Genomic DNA, 25,314 nt, shown 5'->3' with positions numbered 1-25,314 from the left:
ATCATATGATGGAGGAAACTATTGTCCAGGAGGCCATGAAGGAAGTGGGGATTATGAGAAAGAGGCGATATTGAGTTTGTTATTTGACAGGGGCTTGATTGTATGTCAGGGAGAATGAGAGCATGGAGGAAACAGAACAGCTTCAGGCTATGGAAATAACAATGTCAAGGAAACTCTCATTTCAGTCATGCATAAATATTTGGTGATGTGGCCCAAGGCATGAGAGTACATGCAGAGAGCTATTTTGTGAGTGGGCTTAATTATGTAAAAACATTACCTTCCTTGGATGAAAAAATCATATAAAAAATGCTTTTGAGACACAATTCTTTCTTTTTGAAATGTCTTTCCAGTGCCACTGTTCAAGAGTATAGAAGCATCTCTTTCTTTGATAATGTTTCAAAGTTTTGGGTGACATGTGAAAATCTTTTTTCAAGATTTTCCCCAACATTTTGAAAAACTACTAGCTAGAAACGCCGTGTGATAAGACCTAACATCATTCTTCTAAAAAAAATTTAGGTCATGTGTAAAGAAGCTATTGTACATTGAAGATTTAATAAAATAATTTTAAAGGTGAAATGGTAGTAGTTTGTACCTACCTATGCATAAAATATAAACTCACTCTTTTTAAATATACTCATCTTTTGATATTTAGGTCATTTTCCCATGTCTTGACTATTGCAAATGATCCTGCAATGATCATATGAGTGTAGATGATTATTTAGGATACTGGCTTCATTTTTTTCTGATACTTACCCAGAAGTGGAATTGCTGGTTCCTACAGTGGTTCTAATTTTAATTTTTTGAACCTCCATACTGGGTTGTTCTTTTTTTTAATGGCTGCACTAATTGACGTTCTCACCGAGTGCAGAAAAATTTCCCTTTGGTGTGTCTGACACAACCACCATGAGCTCTGTGCAGGGACGTCAATCATGGACGCAGGAGGACAGAGCCCTCAGTGTCAGGATGGGCTTGTCTCCCCCACATCTCCCTCTCTGTTCCCAAGCCCTGAAGTTTGAGAGTCACAGACTATGATGCAATCACAGAGGGAAGGGGGAAAAACATGCTTATGGTCATTGTTTTTCACCAGGATGGAGGGGGGCAGGTGAAGACCCCAGGACAGGAGCCTCCCCAGAGCTCCTCCAGTGGGACTGACATGAAGCAGTAAAAAGAAGGGGAAGGCAGGCTGCTTGCTTCTCAGCACTGTGACTCCCTTATACACACCTGCTTTCTGATTTTAAGTGTGCCCTTCTCTGGCACACCAGTCTGGCACACGCCCTGCAAGTTTTCCACAGGCTGAGAGACAGAGGGGTCGTGGGCATAAGCTGGGCCAACATGAGGGGCATCTTCCTTTTTGAGAGCAGAGCAGGGATCAGATGCCGATCCATCTTGTCATCAGCTGAACCTAGATACAGGGCTTGGTCTCGGTTCGGCATCTCCTGCTATGTCGCTCTCTCCGATTTATCTTTTCTTGCTCCTGCAGTCTTTACATACTGCATGGGATAGAGTTTGGGATAGAGTTTGAAGTTTATGCGGATTGCCTGAAACACAGAGTGTAGAAAGATGGGGATGTGGTGGTGGGTTTTCCCCCATCCATACATTAAAACTACAAGCAGGTGTATTCCATCTCTCCTTCCTGAGAAGGCCAAAGCAACTGATAATACCTTATGAGTAAGTTCTTGTTTGCATTTGCATATATGTGTGTTTCATCCCCTTGAAAACGATCTGAGGTGTGCACAGAAGTGGCAGAGATGTAGACCAAAGGATTCTGAATATTCTATCCTCCTTTGTCCTATGATCTGAAATTTTTTCCTCTTCACTCCCTTCAAGAGAGGAGAGGGGTACTCTTTCTACCCCCTTTTGATGTCTATGTCAGAAGCTTTCTGTATCTCCTTTATACTTTAATAAAACTTTATTACACAAAAGCTCTGAGTGATCCAGCCTGTCTCTGGCCCTGGATTGAATTCTTCTCCTCTGGAGGCCAAGAACTCCAGCGTCTTTGTGTGATTCAGAAAAAACCTTTCATCTTGGGGGCTCATCCAGGATCCTTCAGGACAAGGTAAGGATGCTTGGAGCTCTAGTTCTTTGTTCTCCTAACGAACAGGTTTTCCACTGTACTTTACTAACTCTACAGTGTGGTTGTGTGAATGAATGAAATGCCCTGTACGAAGCAAGTGAGGAGCCCTGCTCTGCGGTTCCGCGGCAACCTCATACGGCTTATGGCAGAAACCTGTTGGGGGTTTATACCGACCTGCCAATGCCAAGAGGCACCCAACGTCTCCTTCAAGAACAGACCAGAAATGGGCAAAGCGTGTGGACCGAACTCTCCTTTCTCGGTCAAACTTTTCAGTCTCTTTGACCATTTCATAGCTCTGTGGAAATTAGAAGTACAACCTAATCTATCGGATCATAGACTTTCAAGGGGCTTGTAATCTACGTTGCTAATGTGTACCACGGCTTAGGTTCCCAAACTTGGATTGGTAGTCAGGAAGCACCTAGCCTCACTAGGCATGGAAAGCTTAGAAACTAGATGGAGCTCTAGCTCCAAAAGCATCTCTGAGGTTAAAGGTTACTCAGATTGGAACTACAAGGGAAGTTTTTCTTCATTTGGTAACATTCTTAGTGGATAAGAGAAGGCTCATACTGGTGTGGTGACGCTTGGAAGAAACATCTCAGTTTCATGTTCGTATCGGTCTTATTGTGGTCAAGAATATACTCAGGGCTGTGCACAGGCACTCAGGTGACGAATGTTTCCCCCAGCGGTTTAGCCTGGGAGGCATTCCGGAAAGTTACTCTGATTGCACCCCGGGTGGCATCAGAGGCAAGCGAGGTGAAGAGCTGGACGTCAGTCAGGGATGCCATCAGGTCTACCCCTGGTGCATCCCCACCCCGTCTCGGTGGTAGAACCGGGAGGGGCGAGTGTGACGCCTGTGTCGGTAAGGGACAGACTAAGTCTGACCAGGAAGGAAAAGCTTTTGGTGTAAAGTCTGTCTACACCCCCATCTAGAGCAGGGAGGGACGCCTCCAGTAGAAAAATGGCGCTGGTTGCTTTTTTTTCTCTCTTACAGATGGGAGCTAACAATTCCAGCCTCACTCCTTTGAATTGTAGCCTGAAAAACTGGGATAGATGTGATTCCCAGGGCTTAAAGAAGACACACCTGGTCTTCCTATGTGATACTGCATGGCCGTGGTACCCACTGGAGGATGGCGAACAGTGGCCAGTTGGAGGGTCTCTTAAGTATAATACTGTTTTACAATTAGACCGGTTCTGTAGAAGACAAGGGAAATGGGTAGAAGTAGCATATGTGTTGCCCTTTTTCTCTCTGCAAAATATGCCAGACTTATGTCCTAAGGGTATAGATTTGGGTGTGACTCCTTCAGCTCCCTCCTGAGCTCCTACTTTGCTAGATGAGATGGAGGACAGGAGACAAAAAGATAAAGAAAAGCAGGTTTCTCCAATCTATCCCTGGGATATGTGCAGAGCAGCAAGAGAGACTGAATAGCCACTCAAGCTGTTGCCTCTTCATGAAGTACCCACCGGGAGAAATTATCAGTCTATGAGAGTTAATAAGCATTTTTCTTAACAAGAAATACAAAGAATCAAGGAGGATCTGGGAGACTATTTAGAGGACCCCCCAAAATATATTAGAGCTTTTAAAGGTGTTACTCTGCTTTATGACCTTACTTGGAAGGCTGTGATGTATATCTTGGGACAAACGCTGACTTCCGACTCAAAGACTTGAGTTTTGGGAAAAGCGGTTGCTTATGGAGATGAATGGCTTGGTAATGAGTCAGTAGGAAAGAGGGAGGACAAGATAACAGCCCTCCCCACTGGGAATCAGGCGGTCCCAATTATGGAACCAGACTGGGACTACAACACAGCAAAAGGAAGATGGGATCAGAGTCATTTTGTCAGATGTATTCTTGAAGGACTCAGGCAGGCGTGTTCTAAGCCTTTAAACTATGGCCAACTGGCAAACATAGAATAGGAGGAGAAGGAAGCTCCTGGTAAATTCCTAGACAGACTGAGAGAAGCCCCTCGCAAATACACTGAGATTGATTCCGAAAGTGAGGAGGGAAAAGTGATCTTAAAAGATAAATTTCTCACTCAGTCGGCTCCAGATAGTCTCTGTAAGTTATCAAAACGGGCGTATGGACCAAATCAGTCTTAATCTGTTACAACTGGCTCAGGCAGTCTATTATGGAAGGGAATGTAAGGAAAAGAAAGAAAGGCAGAGAAAGACAAAGGAACAGGTGGAAAGCCCTTGCAATGGCTGTGAGAACCGTACTTAAACAGCCTGAGAGAAATGCCCAGAGGGACCCAGGTGAAAAGGGATGGGCTTGCTATTACTGTGGAAAGGAGGGGCACCTCAAGCGGGATTGCCCTCAGGCATCTAAGCCGCCCCCGGCTCCATGTCCGGTCTGCAAAGGACCACACTGGAGGAGAGACTGCCCCCAGAGGCGTAGGTTTCAGGGGTCGGACTCTCAAGACAACCAGGACTGAAGGTGCCTGGGGGTTCCCACACAAGCTCCCGTTCTAATTACACCTGAGGAACCCCAGGTATTGATAACTGTGGGAGGCCAATCCGTTGATTTCCTTTTAGATACTGGGGCAATTTACTCCGTGCTATCCCTCGAGCCCCTCTGGAAAGACCCCTACCAGGTTATTCTTTCTTCTCCCACAGCTGTCAAAGTACCAGGAATTGATTTGTGGGTACATCACACTCAAGTTAAAAGGTGGCACCCTGACCAGAACTAAGTGATGTCATTTTATGTCTTTACTTTCTATGCTCTGACTTTGTACTTTTCAGATGGGCCTGATAATCTATGTGAGCCTACTTATGCTGACTCTAAAAATCCTGAGTCTGCCATTTGATCCTCAAGACAATGCCTTCCTGTCCTGGGATCACTCCTATGCTGCATCCCACAGTCGGTCTAACTGCTGGGTCTGTGGACCACTCCCTTCTTCATCCGTGAAAGGCTTCCCATGGTGGACATCTCCACTTCAAGGAAAGGACTTTCTCCAAGTCTGCAAATACCTTCAACAATCACATGCGATGCCTCTTCTTAAACTGATGACATCTAACAACCTTAAGATGGACTGATGTAACTATGGATATAATGTGACTTTTCATTTTGATTTTAACTTGGTTTAATGACTATTTTGCCTTACATCTGTAACTGTATAGGGGTTTCCTAACCGTCTAAAAGCTTTTAATTTACAAATGGTTGTCCGAGCTCCTATGAGTGCCACAGCCTCCTCCAACTATTACTTGGTGCCCCTGGATCAGAGACCCTCAATATGAGGGTTAGGAGAATATGTTGCCTCAACAATTTAGGGACTATGCCCCTAAACAGCAGGAAGTAGTTATGGAACGAAAACGACGCCCCTTTCCCTTGGCAACATAATTCTCCTAAAAGAAAAGGGGGGAATGAGAGAGTCATTTCCTAGGCAGGTTGATAAGAAGTCTAGGGGTCCCCAAGCAGAGAGAGGTCTGGGATATTCAAGGAGGAAGAAAGGACAAGCTTTTAAACTTTTTTCCCTCTACATCCCTTAGGATTATATAACAATAATGTATCCTGCCTGAGGACAGTCTTTGGATTAAACCCTCTGGCTAATACTGTTATCTTAAAATGTAAATTATGGGAGTAGGTCTGGTGAGATCTTTACAACCTCCAGACATTCTTTGGATGCATTGGAGAGTATATAATTCCATTGCTAACACTAGCAAGGGGGTACTCTTTCTACCCCCTTCTGATGTTTATGTCAGAAGCTTTCTCTATCTCTTTTATACTTTAATAAAACTTTATTGCACAAAAAAGAGGAGAGAATTATGGATCTTTCCTTCTCTAATCACCAGCAGGATTTCCAAGCTCTGTTCCTGGAGGTCTTAAAATTAGTGAGACTACTGAATCCTGGCCTCTCCTGCTGCTAGAACCCTTAGACTGAGGCACACAATCCCTTTGAAACACTGGTCCCCTGGCCTGAGGCCACTCTTAGAGAAAGTGGCTCAGCCTGAATGTTGTCTGCTGACAGAGATATTGCTGAAATGTGCCTCCATGGAGAGACCCGAAGTGACCTGGATTTTCCACCCTAAAAAAAAATGAGTCCCATCAAATATGAATATTATTAATTCACTCCCACCAAAAGTGAGGTATTCAGCCCAATATTCCAGAAGCAAAAGAAAAAAAAGTAGATACTATGTCAGAAGACAGTAGAGCCCTTCATTTTTATCTATACCATTCACTTATCTGGGGAAAATGATGAATTCTGCCCTAAAACATGGACTTTCACTGTGTGACATGAATGTCTCTAGTTGAGTTAGTGTAGCAGGGCTTAACAATGGGTTTGCATCAAGGAGCCTGTTTTCTGTTCATATTTTGCTGATTCATAGAGTTTCTAATGGATCTGCAATGTTTATCCACATGCCGATGTCCTCAGAAGTAGAAGACGTGTTTAGAACCTGTGCACCTTGTTTCCTTATTTGTTATGTTTGGAATTTTTTCAACACTAATTCTGTTGGCAGCTGCCCTGCTACTGGAGAGTTGCTGATTTGAGGGGAGAATGTCAATCCTGTTTCTACTCTTCTGTGTGAGGACCTCTGCCAAATCTTTGTCCCTTCCAGCTGTCTCATTTCATGTTTCTTTTCGTCATGGTTTGCTTCTGCTTCTTTTACCAAAATATGAAATGGAGTGTTTGATGGAAATATTTCAGGTGTGTACATTTTCTAGTTTGGTGGAAGCTACTAACTATTTGACCTCTATCAGAGTCAATTACACTAACTCAACCAGAGATATGCATGCCACACAATTAGGTAAAGTCCATGTTTTAGGGTTTCCCTTGTGGCTCAGCTGGTAAAGAATCTGCCTGCAATGTGGGAGACCTGGGTTTGATCCCTGTATTGGGAAGATTCCCTGGAGAAGGGAATGGCTACCCACTTCAATATTCTGGCTTGGAGAATTCAATGGACTGTATAGCCCATGGGGTCGCAAAGAGTCAGAAACGACTGAGGGGCTTTCACCATGGGGAAATGTCTCTACTTTCTAATTATTTTTATTAGAATGCATGCTGGAAAAATAGTCATACTTTAGAATGTAATATAGTAAAATATCCAAAGGAGACTTAACAAAACATATGAAAACCATAAAACTGTAAAAATCTAAACATTTCCTTGGATTGTACTTAATGTCATGAAGTATTGACATAATTACCATAACAGAATCCAACACTTTCATCTATAGCTGTGTATATGCTGTTGTCCAAATGTTCATTGAAATGATTGTTGTGACAAAGAGAAATGAGGTCTCCCTGATATTCTACAGACCTTGGAAAATGAACTATTTTTAGATATAACTATTCCTATGAAATCTGCACACAATTTAAAATGTGAGAATACTGATGATAATTACAAACTCAAAATAAGTTACATGGTTTAAAAGTGAATTAATGCAGGCTTTTGTGAATCTACAAATCCATTTCAGACTATATTTAGAAATTTCTGTCCTCAAACACAAGAGACAAATACATATTGTCAAGTTGTTGATTAAATCAAATCAAATAATCAGATCAAATAAAGTACCAATTTTAAAATAGCATTTAATATAAATTTAAAGGAACCATGCTGGGATCTTGGTATCCAAACTCTAGTTTCCAACATGTGGAATTCTTAATGAAGAGTAAAAGGTAGAGCTGAATTTTGTTATAAAGCTTCATGATATTTTAATTTAAGTGGGTACTGTTTGTTACTTTCCTTCCTAAAAGAGACCTATTAAATAACACCCCACTTTCTTCACACAGGTTACTAGTACCAGAAGGAGCTATATGAACCTTACTGTAAAAAAATCATAATTGTTTTTTTTTTTTACCTACCTAGTGGCTCTCTAATGGACTAATCTAAGACTTCCTTTATTTCCTGTGTCTTTGAAATTTCCTAGGGCTGACTTACTTCACTCTGTATAGGCTCCAGTGTCATCCATCTCATTAGAACTGATTCAAATGCATTCTTTTTAATGGCTGAGTAATATTCCATTGTGTATATGTACCACAGCTTTCCTATCCACTTGTCTGCCTATGGACATCTAGCTTGCTTCCATGTCCTGGCTATTGTAAACACTGCTGCGATGAACATTGGGGTACACGTGTCTCTTTCAATTCTGGTTTCCTCAGTGTGTATGCCCAGCAGTGGGATTGCTGGGTCGTATGGTATTGGTCCTTTAATGGACCAGAACCTGGTGGTCCAGAGTCGACGATAAGAAAGCAAGAGAGAGAAAGAGGCTGAAAAGCCCTGGTTTACGCGGAGAGCCAATAAAGCTCTGTTCTTAGAGCTTGCACTGCTGCACATAGGCAACAGGTGCCCTCTCGAGTGGGTGAAGGCACAGTGCACCTTCTCGAGAGGGTCTTAGAAGCCCGGGCAAGAAAGTGAGCTCAGCGGGCCCCTGCACTCCAAGGAATTAGCCTGAAAGAGAGAGAGAAGGAAAGAAAGACACGGGGACCAAAGCTCTGATGGAGCAAAGATGTTTTAATCAACACGGTGTGAGCATATATACTGTCTTACAAGGTAGTTATTCTCAGCAAAGATAAAGATTAAAATTCCAGATTTACAAAACATAAGGCGATCCCTATCAAAGAGAGAGTTGCAAACAATCACTTTTTACCGTATGGTTCATAAAAAGGAAGAGGGTACTTATCACTGTAATGAGAAATGCCTGGATTCCTCAGCCCTGGGAAAGGCGTGCCTCTCCTCTTAATTCCTGAATATTCAGGAATTAATAAGGACCAGAGGATTCCTGACAGATCCAAAGCAGCACACAGGAAGCCTCCTGTTAAATGCTTACTGACAGTATGGCAGCTTTATTTCCAGTTTTTTTAAGGAATCTCCACACTGTTCTTCATAGTGGCTGTACTAGTTTGCATTCCCACCAACAGTGTAAGAGGGTTCTCTTCTCTGCACCCTCTCCAGCATTTATTGTTTGTAGACTTTTTGATAGTAGCCATTCTGACCAGCATGAGAGATACCTCATTGTGGTTTTAATTTGCATTTCTCTGATAATGAGTAATGTTGAGCATCTTTTCATGTGTTTGTTAGCCATCTATATATCTTCGTTGGAGAAATGTCTGTTTAGTTCTTTGGCCCATTTTATGATTGGGTCACTTATTTTTCTGGAATTGAGCTGCATGAACTGCTTGTGTATTTTTGAGATTAATTCTTTGTCAGTTGCTTCATTTGCTATTATTTCCTCCCATTCTGAAGGCTGTCTTTTCACCTTGCCTATAGTTTACTTCGTTGTGCAAAACCTTTTAATTAGGTCCCATTTGTTTATTTTGATTTTATTTCCATTACTCTGGGAGGTGGGTCATAGAGGATCCTGCTGTGATTTATGTCAGAGAGTGTTTTGCCTATGTTTTCCTCCAGGAGTTTTACAGTTTCTGGTCTTACATTTAGATCTTTAATCCATTTTGAGTTTATTTTTGTGTATGGTGTTAGAAAGTGTTCTAGTTTCATTCTTTTACAAGTGGTTGACCAGTTTTCCCAGCACCACTTGTTAAAGAGGTTGTCTTTTTTCCATTGTATATCCTTGCCTCCTTTGTCAAAGATAAGGTGTCCATAGGTTCGTGGATTTATCTCTGGGCTTTCTATTCTGTTCCATTGATCTGTATGTCTGTCTTTGTGCCAGTACCATACTGTCTTGATGACTGTGGCTTTGTAGTATAGTCTGAAGCCAGGCAGGTTGATTCCTCCAGTTCCATTCTTCTTTCTCAAGATTGCTTTGGCTATTTGAGGTTTTTTTGTATTTCTATACAAATTGTGAAATTATTTGTTCTAGTTCTGTGAAAAATATCATTGGTAGCTTGATAGGGTTTGCATTGGATCTACAGATTGCTTTGGATAGTATATTCATTTTCACTATATTCTTTTGATCCATGAACATGGTATATTCCTCCATCTATTTGTGTCATCTTTTATTTCTTTCGTCAGTGTTTTATAGTTTTCTATATATAGGTCTTTTGTTTCTTTGGGTAGATTTATTCCTAAGTATTTTATTCTTTTCACCACAATGGTGAATAGAATTGTTTCCTTAATTTCTCTGTTTTTTCATTGTTAGTGTATAGGAAAGCAAGGGATTTCTGTGTGTTAATTTTATATCCTGAAACTTTACTATATTCATTGATTAGCTGTAGTAATTTTCTGGTGGAGTCTTTAGGGTTTTCTATGTAGAGGATCATGTCATCTGCAAACAGTGAGAGTTTTACTTCTTTTCCAGTCTGGATTCCTTTTATTTCTTTTTCTTCTCTGATTGCTGTGGCTAAAACTTCCAAAACTATGTTGAATAGTAGTGGCGAGGGTGGGCACCCTTGTCTTGTTCTTGACTTTAGGGGAAATGCTTTCAGTTTTTCACCATGGAGGATAATGTTTGCTGTAGTTTTATTATATATGGCTTATATTATGTTGAGGTATGTTCCTTCCATGCCTGCTTTCTGGAGGATTTTTATCACAAATGGATGTTCAATTTTATCAAAGGCTTTCTCTGCACCTATTGAGATAATCATATGGTTTTAATCTTTCAATTTGTTAATGTGGTGTATCACGTTGATTGATTTGCGAATATTGAAGAATCCTTGCATCCTTGGGATAAAGCCCACTTGGTCATGATGTATAATCTTTTTAATATGTTGTTGGATTTGCTGGCTAGAATTTTAAGGATTTTTGCATCTATGTTCATCAGTGATTTTGACCCACAGTTATCTTTTTTGGTGGCATCTTTGTCTGGTTTTGGTATTAGGGTGATGGTGGCCTCATAGAATGAGATTGACAGTTTACCTTCCTCTGAGATTTTCTGGAAGACTTTGAGTAGGATAGGTGTTAGCTCTTCTCTAAATTTTTGGTAGAATTCAGCTGTGAAGCCATCTGGTCCCAGGCTTTTGTTTGTTGGAAGATTTCTGATTACAGTTTTGATTTCCATGCTTGTGATGAGTCTGTTAAGGTTTTCTATTTCTTCCTGGTTCAGATTTGGAAGGTTTTACTTTTCTAAGAATTCGTCCATTTGTTCCAAGTTGTCCATTTTATTGGCATGCAGTTGCTGACAGTAGTCTCTTAAGATTCTTTGTATTCTATGTTGTCTGTTGTGATTTCTCCACTTATATTTCTAATTTTGTTGATTTGATTCTTCTCCCTTTTTTTCTTGATGAGTCTGACTAATGGTTTGTCTATTTTATTTATCTTCTTAAAGAACCAGCTTTTAGCTTTGTTGATTTTTGCTATGGTCTCTTTAGGTGTAAAGTTAGGTTATTTGATTTTTCTCTTGTTTCTTGAGGTAAGTTTGAATTGCTATGAACCGTCCCTTAGCACTGCTTTTACTGAATCCCACAGGTTTTGGGTTGTCATGTTTTCATTTTCATTCATTTCTATGCATATTTTGATTTCTTTTTTGATTTCTTCTGTGATTTGTTGGTTATTCGGAAGCATGTGGTTTAGCCTCCATGTGTTTGCATTTTTTTTTATGTTTGCATTTTTAATAGTTTTTCCCTGTAGCTGACATCTAATCTTACCACATTGTGATCAGAAAAGACGCTTGGAATGATTTCAATTTTTTTTGAATTTACCGAGGCTAGATTTACGGCCCAGGATGTGACCTATCCTGGAGAAGGTATCCTTGAGAAAAAGGTGAAATTCATTGTTTTGGGGTGAAATGTCATAAATATCAATTAGGTCTAACTGGTCCATTGTATCATTTAAAGTTTGTGTTTCCTTGCTAATTTTCTGTTTGGTTGATCTATCCACACGTGTGAGCAGGGTATTAAAGTCTCCCACTATTATTGTGTTACTGTTAATTTTCCCTTTCATACTGGTTAGCATTTGCCTTACATTTTGCAGTGCTCCTATGTTCAGTTCAGTTCAGTCGCTGAGTCGTGTCCAACTCTTTGTGACCCCATGGACTGCAGCACGCCAGGCTTCCCTGGCCATCACCAACCCCTGGTGATGTTACTGAAAGGTTGTTGCTGAACGATGAGATGTGGGATTCTCGGCCTCCAGAGGAGAAGAATTCAATCCGGGGCCAGAGACAAGGGTGGATCGCTCAGAGCTTTTGTGTAATAAAGTTTTATTAACGTATAAAGGAGACAGAGAAAGCTTCTGACATAGGCATCAGAAGGGGGCAAAAGAGTACCCCCTTTGCTAGTATTAGCAATGGAGTTATATACTCTCCAATGAATCCAAAGAATGTCTGGAGACTGCAAAGACCTCACCAGACCCACTCCCATAATTTACATTTTAAGATAACAGAGTTGGCTAGAAGGTTTAATCCAAAGTTTCTCCTCAGGCAGGATACATCCTTGTAAAGACCAGACCTACTCCCATAATTTATGTTTTAAGATAACAGAATTAGCCAGAGGATTTAATCCAAAGACTGTCCTCAGGCAGGATACGTTATTGTTATATAATCCTAAGGAATGTAGAGGAAAAAAAGTAAAAAAGTTTGTCCTTTCTTCCTCCTTGAATATCCCAGACCTCTCTCTCCTTGGGGACCCGTAGGCTTCTTATCAACCTGCCTAGGAAACGACTCTCTCATTACCCAAACTCATGTTCATTGAGTCGGTGATGCCATCCAACCATCTCATCCTCTGTTGTCCCCTTCTCCTCCCACCTTCAATCTTTCCCAGCATCAGGGTATTTTCCAATGAGTCAGCTCTTCGCATCAGGTGGCCAAAGTATTGGAGTTTCAGCTTCAACATCACTCCTTGTCGGGAGCCATTACGGGATATCCCACCCACGACAAGGTCATGAGGAGAAGACCTGAAACGCAAGGCTGTTCAGGCTACCAGGGACCCTCCAGGTTGACCCTGGCCTCTACCCCACCCTGTAGCCTCCCCTTCTTGCTGATGTCCTTGTTTGTCCTGTTGCGGATGTTTGTGTCGCCTGCCGAGAGCTCTCCTGCTGCTCTTTCACTAAATAAAGACCAACATAGAACCCTAATTAATAAATCCTGGATGCTGGTTCCCTATGAAGGGGCCAAGGATGAAGGAAATGTTTCAAGTAAAAGCCCTTTTGCTGGCACTCTGGCTTATTTGGCAAATGAGTACTAATACACATGACTGCTCACAACACCTTAATCATAAACAGCATGAAGAACCTGATCACAAAAGGCCCTGATAGGCACAGAGCCCTTCGGGGGGTGAGAAAGCCCTATTGGAGAACACAAAAAATATTGTTCTAAAAGTGGTTATTAGAGCAACGTTTGATTGCTGTTATTGTGCTGAGGTTGTGCAGTAAAAACTATTGTTAATACAGTTAAGGATTTAGAAAAAGAAGAGTTTAGCCCTAGTGTGGAAACAATAAGATAATTGTTAATTTTAATCAAGAGTGCTAAAACAGAGGCTGCCTCACCAGAGCCACAGAGTCTTTGTGTGGTAAACTTTTTAGATAAATTTAGCTGAGAACTTTTGCCAAAAGACTGACCTTTGTGTTAACAGGATTGTATTTCTACTATGTTGCAACCTGCTGTACCATGAGACTACAACTTTTCTGTTTTCTGCTAAGCTCAAGGCAAAATAGAACAATAAATAGACGACGGAAAACAGTTTTGCCTTCACCTAGATCATAAAATGTTAATAGGCCCCAAGGCCAGAAGATAACGTACAAAGATCCACTATGAAAGAAGACTCTCATGAACAAAGAAGTATGCAGAAAACACCCTGGTTTCGTGAAGGAGAAAACTGACGTAATGTTAAACTAAACTTTGTATGCTTATCTTTCACCTCCCCTTAGAAATGTACTAACTTAGGGTATAAAAGCTACGGTGAAAAATAAAACACTGCCAGACCCTGCTGCACACTCCAGTCTGGTCTCTCTCTCTTTCTCTCTCTCTCTCTCACTCACCGACATCGTTCATCCTGAGGGTACCCCTGGATCCTGTTGGGGCTGGACCCCGGCAACTCCTTCCAGTGAACACCCAGGACTGATCTCCTTTCGGATGGACTGGTTCGATCTCCTTGCAGTCCAATGGACTCTCAAGAGTCTTCTCCAACACCACAGTTCAAAAGCATCAATTCTTTGGCACTCAGCTTTCTTTACAGTCCAACTCTCACATCCATAGATGACTACTGGAAAACCATAGCCTTGATTAGACAGACCTTTCTTGGCAAAGTAATGTCTCTGCTTTTTAATATGCTGTCTAGGTTGGTCATAACTTTCCTTCCAAGGAATAAGCATCTTTTAATTTCATGTCGGCAGTCACCATCTGCAGTGAGTTTGGAGCCCCCCAAGATAAAGTCAGCAAGTGTTTCCACTGTTTCCCCATCTAACTGTTACGAAGTGATGGGACCAGACGCCATGATCTTAGTTTTCTAAATGTTGAGTTTTAAGCCAAATTTTTCACTCTCCTCTTTCACTTTCACCAAGAGACTCTTTAGTTCTTCTTCACTTTCTGCCATAAGGGCGGTGTCATCTGCATATCTGAGGTTATTGATATTTCTCCCAGCAATCTTTTTTTTTTTTCTGCACAAAGGTTTCTTTTTATTCATAACATAGGCAAAGTTATTTAAGTCAATAAATTTTTAAGGATTTTCACACGTCCTGATTCTTTCCACTGCCAGTCACCATAGTTCCTCCAAAGTTGTCATCTTCAAGGCAGCCCTACAAAAAGTTCTATTCAATCCACAGCTGTGATGCCACAGCTGTTTTAGTTGGGCCTCTCTGATCTTCAGTGGAGTGCACTTCAAAGTTTGCCACCTGTAATCTTTAAGATCCAATTTCCTCAAGCAGTTCACTATAGGATCCTGTTTAGGGTCAGGAGATTCTCCCAGCAATCTTGATTCCAGCTGGTGTTTCATCCAGCCAAGCTTTTCTCATGATGTACTCTGCATACGAGTTAAATAAGCAGGGTGACAGTATACAGCCTTAACGTACTCCTTTCTCAATTTGGAACCAGTCTGTTGTTCCACGTCCAGTTCTAAGTGTTGCTTCCTGACCTGTGTACAGATTTCTCAAGAGGCAGGTCAGGTGGTCTTGTATTCCCATCTCTTTCAGAATTTTCCACAGTTTATTGTGATCCACACAGTCAAAGGCTTTGGCATAGTCAATAAAGCAGAAATAGATATTTTTCTGGAACTCTCTTGCTTTTTCAATGATCCAGCAAATGTTGGCAATTTGATCTCTGGTTCCTCTGCCTTTTCTAAAACCAGCATGAACATCTGGAAGTTCATTGTTCACATATTGCTGAAGCCTGGCTTGGAGAATTTTGAGCATTACTTTGCTAGTGTGTGAGATGAGTGCAATTGTGCAGTAGTTTGAGTATTCTTTGGCATTGCCTTTCTTTGGGATTGGAATGAAAACTGACCTTTTCCAGTCCTGTGGCCACTGCTGAGTTTTCCAAAATTTCTGGCATATTGAGTGCAGCACTTTCACAGCATCATCTTTCAGGATTTGAAACAGCTCAACAGGAATTCCATCATCTCCACCAGTTTTGTTCATAGTGATGCTTCCTAAGGCCCACTTGACTTCACATTCCAGGATGTCTGGCTCTAGGTGAGTGATCACACCACCGTGATTATCTGAGTCTTGAAGATCCTTTTTGTACAGTTTTTCTGTGTATTCTTGCCACCTCTTCTTAATACCTCCTGCTTCTGTTAGGTCCATACCATTTTTGTCCTTTATTGAGCCCATCTTTGCATGAATTGTTCCCTTGGTATCTCTAATTCTCTTGAAGAGATCTCTAGTCTTTCCCATTCTATTGTTTTCCTCTACTTCTTTGCATTGATAACTGAGGAAGGCTTTCTTATCTCTCCTTGCTATTCTTTGGAACTCTGCATTCAAATGGGTATATCTTTCTTTTCTCCTTCGATTTTCACTTCTCTTCTTTTCACAGCTATTTGTAAGGCCTCCTCAGACAGCCATTTTGCTTTTTTTGCATTTCTTTTTCTTGGGGATGGTCTTGCTCCCTGTCTCCTGTACAATGTCATGAACCTCCGTCCATAGTTTATTAAGCACTCTATCAGATCTAGTCCCTTAAATCTATTTCTCACTTCCACTGTATAATCATAAGGGATTTGATTTAGGTCATACCTGAATGGTCTATTGGTTTTCCCTACTTTCTTCAATTTAAGTCTGAATTTGGCAAGTGCATATATATTTATAATTGTTACATCTTCTTCTTGGATTGATCCTTTGATCATTATGTAGTGTCCTTCTTTTTATCTTTTCATGGCCTTTATTTCAAAGTCTATTTTATCTGATGTGAGTATTGCTATTCTTGCTTTCTTTTGGTCTGCATTTGAGTGAAATATATTTTTCCAGCCCTTCACTTTCAGTCTGTATGTGTCCCTTGTTTGCAGTGGGTCTTTTGTAGACAGCATATATAGGGGTCTTGTTCTTGTATCCAATCAGCCAGTTTTGTCTTTTGGTTGGGACTTTCAACCCATTTACATTTAAGATAATTGTTGATACATATGATCCCATTACCATTTACTTTGTTGTTTTGGGTTCGAGTTTATAAACCTTTCCTGTGTTTCCTGTCCAGAGAAGATACTGTATCATTTGTTGAAGAGTTGGTTTGGTGGTGCTGAATTCTCTAGCTTTTGCTTGTCTGTAAAGCTTTTGATTTCTCCTTCATATTTGCATGAAATCCTTGCTGGGTACAGTAATCTGGGTTGTAGGTTTTTCTCTTTCATCACTTTAAGTATGTCCTGCCATTGTCTTCTGGCCTGAAGAGTTTCTACTGAAAGATCAACTGTTATCCTTATGAGAATCCCCTTGTGTGTTATTTGTTGCCTTTCTCTTGCTGCTTGTAATATTTGCTGTTTCTGTTTGATCTTCATTAATTTGATTAACATGTCTTGGGTGTTTTGCCTTGGGTTTATCCTGTTTGGGACTCTCTGGGTTTCTTGAACTTGGATGGCTATTTCCTTCCCCATTTTAGGGAAGTTTTCAACTATTATCTCCTCAAGTATTTTCTCATGGCCTTTCTTTTTGTTTTCTTCTTCTGGGACTCCTATGATTCGAATGTTGGGGCGTTTGACATTGTCCTAGAGGTCTCTGAGGTTGTCCTCATTTCTTTTAATTCTTTTTTCCTCTTTGCTTCATTTATTTCCACCATTCTATCTTCCACCTCACTTATCCTATCTTCTACTTCAGTTATTCTGCTGTTGGTTCCCTCCAGAGTGCTTTTGGTCTCAGTTATTGCATTATTCATTATTGATTGACTCTTTATTTCTTCTAGGCCCTTGTTAAACATTTCTTGCATCTTCTCAATCCTTGTCTCCAGACAATTTATCCGTAACTCCATTTTGTTTTCAAGATTTTGGATCATCTTTACTATCATTATTCTGAATTCTTTTTCAGGTAGACTCCCTATCTCCTCCTCTTTTGTTTGGTATGGTGGGCATTTATCATGTTCCTTTACCTGCTGAATATTTCTCTGCCTTTTCATCTTGTTTAGATTGCTGTTTGGGGTGGCCTTTCTGTATGCTGGAAATTTTTGATTCCTCTTTATTGTGGAGGTTCCTCCCTGTGGGTGGGGTTGGACGAGTGGCTTGTCAAGGTTTCCTGGTTAGGGAAGCTTGCGTCGGTGTTCTGGTGGGTGGAGCTGGATCTCTTCTCTCTGGAGTGCAATGGAGTGTCCAGTTAGTGAGTTTTGAGGTGTCTATGGGTTTGGTGTGACTTTGGGCCGCCTGTATTTTAATGCTCAGGGCTATGTTCCTGTGTTGCTAGAGAATTAGCTTGGTATGTCTTGCTCTGAAACTTGTTGGCTCTTGGGTGGAGTTTGGTTTCAGTGTAGGTATGGAGGCTTTTGGATGAGCTCTTGTTGATCAATGTTCCCTGGAGTCAGGAGCTTTCTGGTGTTCTCAAGTTTTGGATTTAAGCCTCCTGCCTCTGGCTTTCAGTTTTATTTTTGCAGTAGCCTCAAGACTTCTCCATCCATACAGTACTGATGATAAAACATCTAGGATAATGGTGAAAACATTCTCCACAGTGAGGGACACGCAGAGAGGTTCACTGAGTTACATGGAGAAGACAAGAGGGAGGAGGGAGATACAGGTGACCAGGAAGAGAAGATGGGAAAACAAAAGCGGGGAGAGCATTCTAGCTAGTAATCAATTCCTTATGTGCTCTCCACAGTCTGGAACACCCAGAGAGGTCCACGGAGTTACATAGAGAAGAGAAGAGGGAGGAAGGAGATAGAGGTGACCAGGAGGACAAGAGCGGGAATCAAAAGGAGAGAGACAGATCTAGCCAGTAATCAGTTCCCTAAGTGTTCTCCACAGCCCAGAACACTGAAAGAAATTCACAGAGTTGGCTAGAGAAGAGAAGGGGGAGGGAGGAGATAGAGGTGACCTGTGGGAGAAAAAGGAGAGTCAAAAGGGGGAGAGAGAAATCAAGATAGTAATCACACCCCTAAGTAAAAACAGGTACTGAAGATTAGATTCTTAATGGCATGAAATTGATAACAAAAACCAAAAAACAAAGATTAAAAATCTAGAGTAGAGGTTAGGCTCTCAAAAATACAATATGGAAGAAACAAAACAAAATCACAAAAATTATAAAATATATATATGTGAAATTTGCTTTAAAAATGGGGTCTTTTTTTGTTTTGCAAGGTGATAGTAGGTTATAAAAATGAAAATTAAAGGAGTAATAAAGAACTTAAAAATTAAGAAAATTTAAAAATTTTAAAATGATAAATGCTAACTATATCTAGGAGTTTCTCTGGAGCTGTTGAGGGCAGTGTGGGGTCAGTTCAGTTCCAGATAGTACCTTGTTCCAACTTATAACTTCTCAAGGTCTATAGACTCCTTCCAATGCAGTCAGTGCTAACTACAGGCTTTTAATCTGTTGCACCCGTCACTTCCAGAGCGCCTCCCTCTTCTTTGTTTATTTTGGCTTCCTCTGTTTTCAAGTCTTTTCATTGTCTAATTTCCGCCCTGACACAAGGGGGTGAAGGTGGTCACTTATTTAGGCTAACTTGTTCAGTCGTGCTGTGGGGAGGGAGAACGCCGCAAAGAAATATCATTGGCGTGTGTGGGGAATGCTCGCAGTGTCTGGCCCACACTGGGTTTCACAGAGTATGTGTTTTCCCAGTCTACACTGCTTAGGCTCCAGGTTGCTCTGCGGGGGAACTGTCTTCTCTCTCTCTCTTTCTCTCTCTTTTTCTCTCTGGCTATCCCACAGTTTGGGTTGCTATCTCACGTTAGCTCCCTCAGATTGTCCTCAGGGCATTCAGGCCCTGTCCTTACCCTAAGCATTCAGCCCATGACTCCCTGTTCAGCCCCCACTCGCTGCTGGCTGACGCAAGCGTCTGGGCTACTTCTCCACTGGGGGTTGCGGTTACGTGCATAATTTGTGGGTTTTGTGTTTTTTCCTCCAGGTTATGTTGCCCTCTGAGATTCCAAAACTCCCCACAAACCTGCCGGTGAGAGGGTTTCCTGGTGTTTGGAAACTTCTCCTTCACGACTCTCTTCCTGGGACGGGTCTCTGTCCCTAACTCTTTTGTCTCTCTTTTTATCTTTTATATTTTGTCCTACCTCCTTTCAAAGAGAATGGGCTGCCTTTCTGGGTGCCTGGTGTCCTCCGGCAGCATTCAGAAGTTGTTTTGTGGAATTTGCTCAGCATTCAAATGATCTTTCAATGAATTTGTAGGGGATAAAGTGGTCTCCCCGTCCTATTCCTCCACCGTCTTAGGACCATCCCCCTTCACTCCCTTCTTATGTTTAGATAAACACAGGTAGATTATGAATGTCAACTATTTCTTTGTAGATTCCATTTACACTTTCCTATGGTTATATGCACATTACTGGATTGTCAAACTTCATTCTAATTCGTATTTCAAAGCATTGACTACTATTTTCACAAAATTTCCCACGTTTGAAAACTCCAGGCTAATTTTAAGGTGACTCTCTATGTGACACTTTAACATTTTGCACATAAAAGTATTTTGAAATGTTTTACAAATCTGTGCCATTCCTGTCAGGAGCTATGAATTGTGTTAATCACAATCTGCAGTTCATAACACTCTCTCACAGTTGGTGTCTTCACAGTCTATGTTGTTTATAAAGCCACTTTTCATAGTGTGTCTGCTTTCCACATTGTTAGGTTCTTTGACCTAAAACCTACATCCTCTATGCAGCCAATAGGAGAGCATAGAAAATAGTTTTCTGCATATAAAACTTCAGTGTTATGATCACAGGGATAGTTGCACTGAGATTTTTGGACTAGGTGGTTTAACAAGAGAAAGTCAAGCTACGTTGCCAGGAATATATGAAACAAAAGCCTTGAAATACTTTGGTAAAATTTGGGTTGTCTCCATAAATATTTCAGAAGAAAGAATGTGGAAACATCACTTAGTATCTCATACTTAGATTTCTGCAAAAGGTGACAAGGCTGGGATTGGGGAGGGGACCTAGGGATGTCACAGAAGAGGAAACATCCTTCCTTCTGAGAGAAATAGAGATCCTCTGACAGCAGCTAACCATGTGCCAAATTTGACCAAAGACTCTCTCTTTTTCCTTCCAGACACTGATATCTGTGTGTAGCCAGAGTTACATTTCAGGATTCAGAAAAACCCCACAGGAGGGACAACCTGTTTGCTGCTTCCACATGTGCATTGTGTCCAGAGAGATACGTTTCCAACCACACAGGTGAAATATTTCATAATGGTCTACGGTAACTCCACCTCCTACCTATTTCACCATGGAAAGAATACTGAGCACTTTGGGAAAGGACCTACTAGGCATTAGTTTCTCAATTCATGTATTTATGCATTTTTTTGACCTCTTCATTTTTATTGCACTCAAATATATATAACATAAAAATCTATCATTTTAATTACTCTTGAGTACAATTCAAGGACATTAATAAATTTCTATTGCTGTACCACCTTTTCCACTGTTCTTCCACAAACTTATAACCCCTAACTTCATCAGTTACATGAAACAGTTACTCTCAATTCCCTGGTAAACATCATTCTACTTTCTGTGTCTATGAATTTGACTATTCTAAGTACATCCATAAATAAAAGCATATTCCTCCCTTGGCATGTGGTTTCTTTCAAAAGGATAAGACTTTCAAGGTTCATGCATGTTGTAGCATGTGGCAGATAAATTCATTTCTTTTTAAGGCAGGACATTCTTGCATTGCATGTATGTACCTCATTTTGTTTAATCATTTATCTCTCCATGGACATCAGGGTTGTTTCCGTTTTTTGGCTATTGTAAGTAATGCTGGTAAGATATTATCCAATTCACTGCATTCAACTTTAGGGAGTACACACCTAGATGGGAATTTCTCACTCTAACAGTAATTCTGTGTTAAATTTTTAAGGAGAACTGCCAGACTGTTTCTCACAGCAGCTGCACCATTTTACATTCCCATCAAGAAGGTACAAAGGTTCCATTTAACTTTCTCAGCAACACTTTCTAATTTTATATGTCTGAATGTTTCATTAGAGGGGATCAATATGCACACTGCACGAGATGGTATATTTCTATTTCCTACATATTTAAATGTTTTACAAATAAAAATTGGGATAATGAAATGGTGAGCCTGCTCTCTCTCTAAATGCAGAGCAGTGTGCCCCATGCCCAGACCGAGAGTACCTAAACAGGGAGAGAAATCACTGCCTCCCCAGGGTTGTGACCTTCCTGGCATTCGAGGATTCTCTGGGGATGTCACTGACCTGCACAGCTCTGTGCTTCTGTGTCGTCATGGCTGCGGTTTTGTGGGTCTTTGTGAAGCACCGAGACACCCCCCTAGTCAAGGCCAATAACCGGGCTCTCAGCCATGTCCTGCTCATCTCCCTCCTCCTGTGTGTCCTCTGCTCCTTACTCTTCATCAATCATCCCCACACAGCCACCTGCGTCCTCCAACAGATCACACTTGGAGCTGTGTTCACTGTGGCTGTGGCCACTGTTTTGGCCAAAACCCTGGCTGTGATCCAGGCATTCAAGGCCAGGAAACCAGGAAGAACCATGAGACGATTGCTGGTAAGAAGAGCTACTAACTATGTCTTTCCCATGTGCTCCTTGATCCAGGTGATTATCTGTGGAGTCTGGCTGGGAACCTCTCCCCCTTTCCTTGAGATGGACTCACTCTGAGCCCAAGGAGCTCCTCATTGTGTGCAACAAGGGCTCAGTCACTGCCTTCTACTGTGTCCTGGGCCACCCGGGCTCCTTAGCCCTGGGGACTTTGTCCTTGGCTTTCCTGGAAAGAAACCTGCCTGATGCCTTCAATGAAGCCAAGTTCCCGACCTTCAGCATGGTGGTGCTCCTCAGTGTCTGGGTCACCCTTCTCCACGTCTACCACAGCACCAAGGGCAAGGTCATGGTGGCCGTGGAGACCTTTTCCATCTTGGCATCCAGTTCTGGGCTCCTAGGCTGTATCTTTGCCCCAAAGTGCTACATTATCCTCCTAAGACCTGTGATGAATTATCTGAAAGGTTTAAAGAATCAAATAGATTCCAAGAGAAACTGGCATGCAGATTTTATCTCATAATAAGTCTCTGTTACACTTGCTTTGAATAATACTATACCACTCAGAGAGATAACATTATTCACTCAGATATTAGAAACAATCAAAACTACTTCACCTCTATTCAGCAGGGGATTCTCTTTTCTTTTTTTTAAAGTCTCTGTGTACAACTACACTCAGTCATTAAGAGTTACAAATAATTGTTCAATTTCAGATTAATGGCTCCTCAAAGCGTCTGCTACTAAGTCTAGCCGGGTCCTCTGCCATTATGGGAGATCCCACCCGTGACAAGGTCATGAGGAGAAGACCTGAAACGCAAGGCTGTTCAGGCTACAAGGGACCCTCCAGGTTGACCCCGGCCTCTACCCCACCTTTGCTGTAGCCTCCCCCTCTTGCTGTTGTCCTTGTTTGTCCTGTTGCAGATCTTTGCGTTGCCTGCCGAGAGCTCTCCTGCTGCTCTTTCACTAAATAAAGACCAACATAGAACCCTAATTAATAAATCCTGGATGCTGGTTCCCTATGAAGGGGCCAAGGATGAAGGAAATGTTTCAAGTAAAAGCCCTTTTGCTGGCACTCTGGCTTGTTTGGCAAATGCGTACTAATGCACATGACTGCTCACAACACCTTAATCATAAACAGCATAAAGAACCTGATCACAAAAGGCCCTAATGGGCACAGAGCCCTTCGGGGGGTGAGAAAGCCCTATTAGAGAACACAAAAATATTCTAAAAGTGGTTATAGTTAAAGATTTAGAAAAATAAGAGTTTAGGAGTGTTAATTTTAACCAGGAGTGCTAAACAGAGGCTGCCTCACTGGAGCCGCAGAGTCTTTGTGTGGTAAACTTTTTAGATAAATTTAGCTGAGAACTTTTGCCAAAAGACTGACCTTTGTGTTAACAGGATTGTATTTCTACTATGTTGCAACCTGCTGTACCATTAGACTACAACTTTTCTGTTTTCTGCTAAGCTCAAGGCAAAATAGAACAATAAAGAATAGACTACGGAAAACAGTTTTGCCTTCACCTAGATCATAAAATGTTAATAGGCCCCAAGGCCAGAAGATAACGTACAAAGATCCACTATGAAAGAAGACTCTCATGAACAAAGAAGTATGCAGAAAACACCCTGGTTTCATGAAGGAGAAAACTGACGTAATGTTAAACTAAACTTTATATGCTTATCTTTCACCTCCCCTTAGAAATGTACTAACTTATGGTATAAAAGCTACGGTGAAAAATTAAGCAACGCCAGACCCTGCTGCACGTCCTAGTCTGGTCTTTCTTTCTCTCTCTCTCTTTCTCTCGCCAATGTTGTTCATCATGAGGGTACCCCTGGATCCTGCTGAGGCTAGACCTTGGCGGTCCTCCATCATTTAGTATATAGCATCTTTTTTGTTTGTGCTTTGTCACTCAGTCATGTCCAACTCTTTGTGACCCAATGGACTGTAGCCTGCCAAGCTCCTCTGTCCATGGGGATTCTACTGGCAGGAATACTGGAGTGGGCAGTCATGCCCTCCTCCAGGGGATCTTCCCAAACCAGGGATCGAACTCAGGTCTCCCGCATGGCAGGTGGATTCTTTACCGTTTGAACCTCCAGTATATAGTAAGCACATCCTTTTTGTTTTGGCCATTCTTGTATCCAAAAGTTTCATTTTATATGTAAAAGCATTTCAGACCACCCTTTATTGTATTTTGTCTGTTTGGTTTCATCAGCTGATGGTGGAAATATACATATTAGCAGAAAATATTGAAAGTATGCATGCTTTTCACATGTGTTAATCGAATTCTTTTAGAGATTTTAATTTAAATTATAATCTAAAAATGTATTTTAAAAGATAATTTTTTCTGAATACAGAAATTAAAGTAAAAAATAATTGTGATATAGTTTCTTCATTCTTTCAAATCATAATTTTGCCACTTACTTAAAAATGGAAACTTAATCAACTCCCAAGTTTCCAAATAAAATGGGCTTTTTCTGGAACCTCTGCATCAATATTCTGTTTGTTCAGTTTTTCCTCCAATAATGAACTTTTGAGAAATATTTTGGTGTATTACTTTTTTTCCATATCCTCTCTAATGTTTTATCCCTCAATAAAAATTCCTGTTTTGACAAAATTCCGTTTCTTGTGAATTTGAGAATCAATATTGCTAACTTCTAGAAATTATACTCTGTTTCCAACTTTATTACACAGAATCAATTCCTTTGGATGAAAATAAGCTCATTAAAAATTTTAAAGACAAATTATTGCATTTATTTTAAATAATTTTTTAAACTTTTTATTTTGTATTGGGGTATAGTTGATTTAAAATGTTTTGATCATTGATAAAGATGGTATTCTCTATTTAATCAGGGATTTTACTTCCTCTTAATGCTTTAGTTTTTCTTTTTCTCTATTATATTTGTTTTAAAAGTCATTGATTTGTCATTTTTCATTACTACCTTCCTTCCAATCACAGAGTTTATTTAGATTTTCTCTTTTGTATCTCTTGAGAAAGAAGGTCAGATTATTGTTTTCAGACATTTCTTGTACGTTGTTGTAGTTGTTTAGTCACTAAGTTGTGTCCAACTCTTTTTGACTCCATGGACTGTAGCCCACCAGGCTCCTCTGTCCATGGGATTTCCCAGGCAAGAATACTGGAGTGAGTTGCCATTTTCTTCTCCAGTCAGTCTTTCTGACTCAGGGATTAAACCTGAGTCTTCTACATTTGCAGGTAGATTCTTTACCACTGAGCCACCAGGGAAGGTTTTTGTAAGCATATATTGCAATAAATTTCCCTCTCAGCACCTGTTTATGTGCATTCCAGAAATTTTGACATGATGCATTTTCATATTCATTACTTTTTATCCATTTAAAAATTTCCATT

At 40.9% G+C, this 25,314-nt stretch overlaps 1 protein-coding gene across 1 annotated transcript; it reads left to right on the top strand.

The window, feature by feature from the left end:
- The first annotated feature begins 8 nt into the window (after positions 1 to 8).
- LOC122440915 (vomeronasal type-2 receptor 116-like) lies at positions 9 to 22,078 on the top strand. Its single transcript, XM_043467583.1, is given in 4 exon segments — positions 9 to 44; positions 20,499 to 20,579; positions 20,581 to 20,623; positions 21,549 to 22,078. Coding segments are annotated over 4 exon segments (690 nt in total).
- The last annotated feature ends 3,236 nt before the right edge of the window (positions 22,079 to 25,314 follow it).

Source organism: Cervus canadensis, chromosome 4, assembly GCF_019320065.1.
Source record: "Cervus canadensis isolate Bull #8, Minnesota chromosome 4, ASM1932006v1, whole genome shotgun sequence".
Taxonomy (NCBI): Eukaryota; Metazoa; Chordata; class Mammalia; order Artiodactyla; family Cervidae; genus Cervus; species Cervus canadensis.
This window is presented reverse-complemented; position numbering and strand designations above follow the sequence as displayed.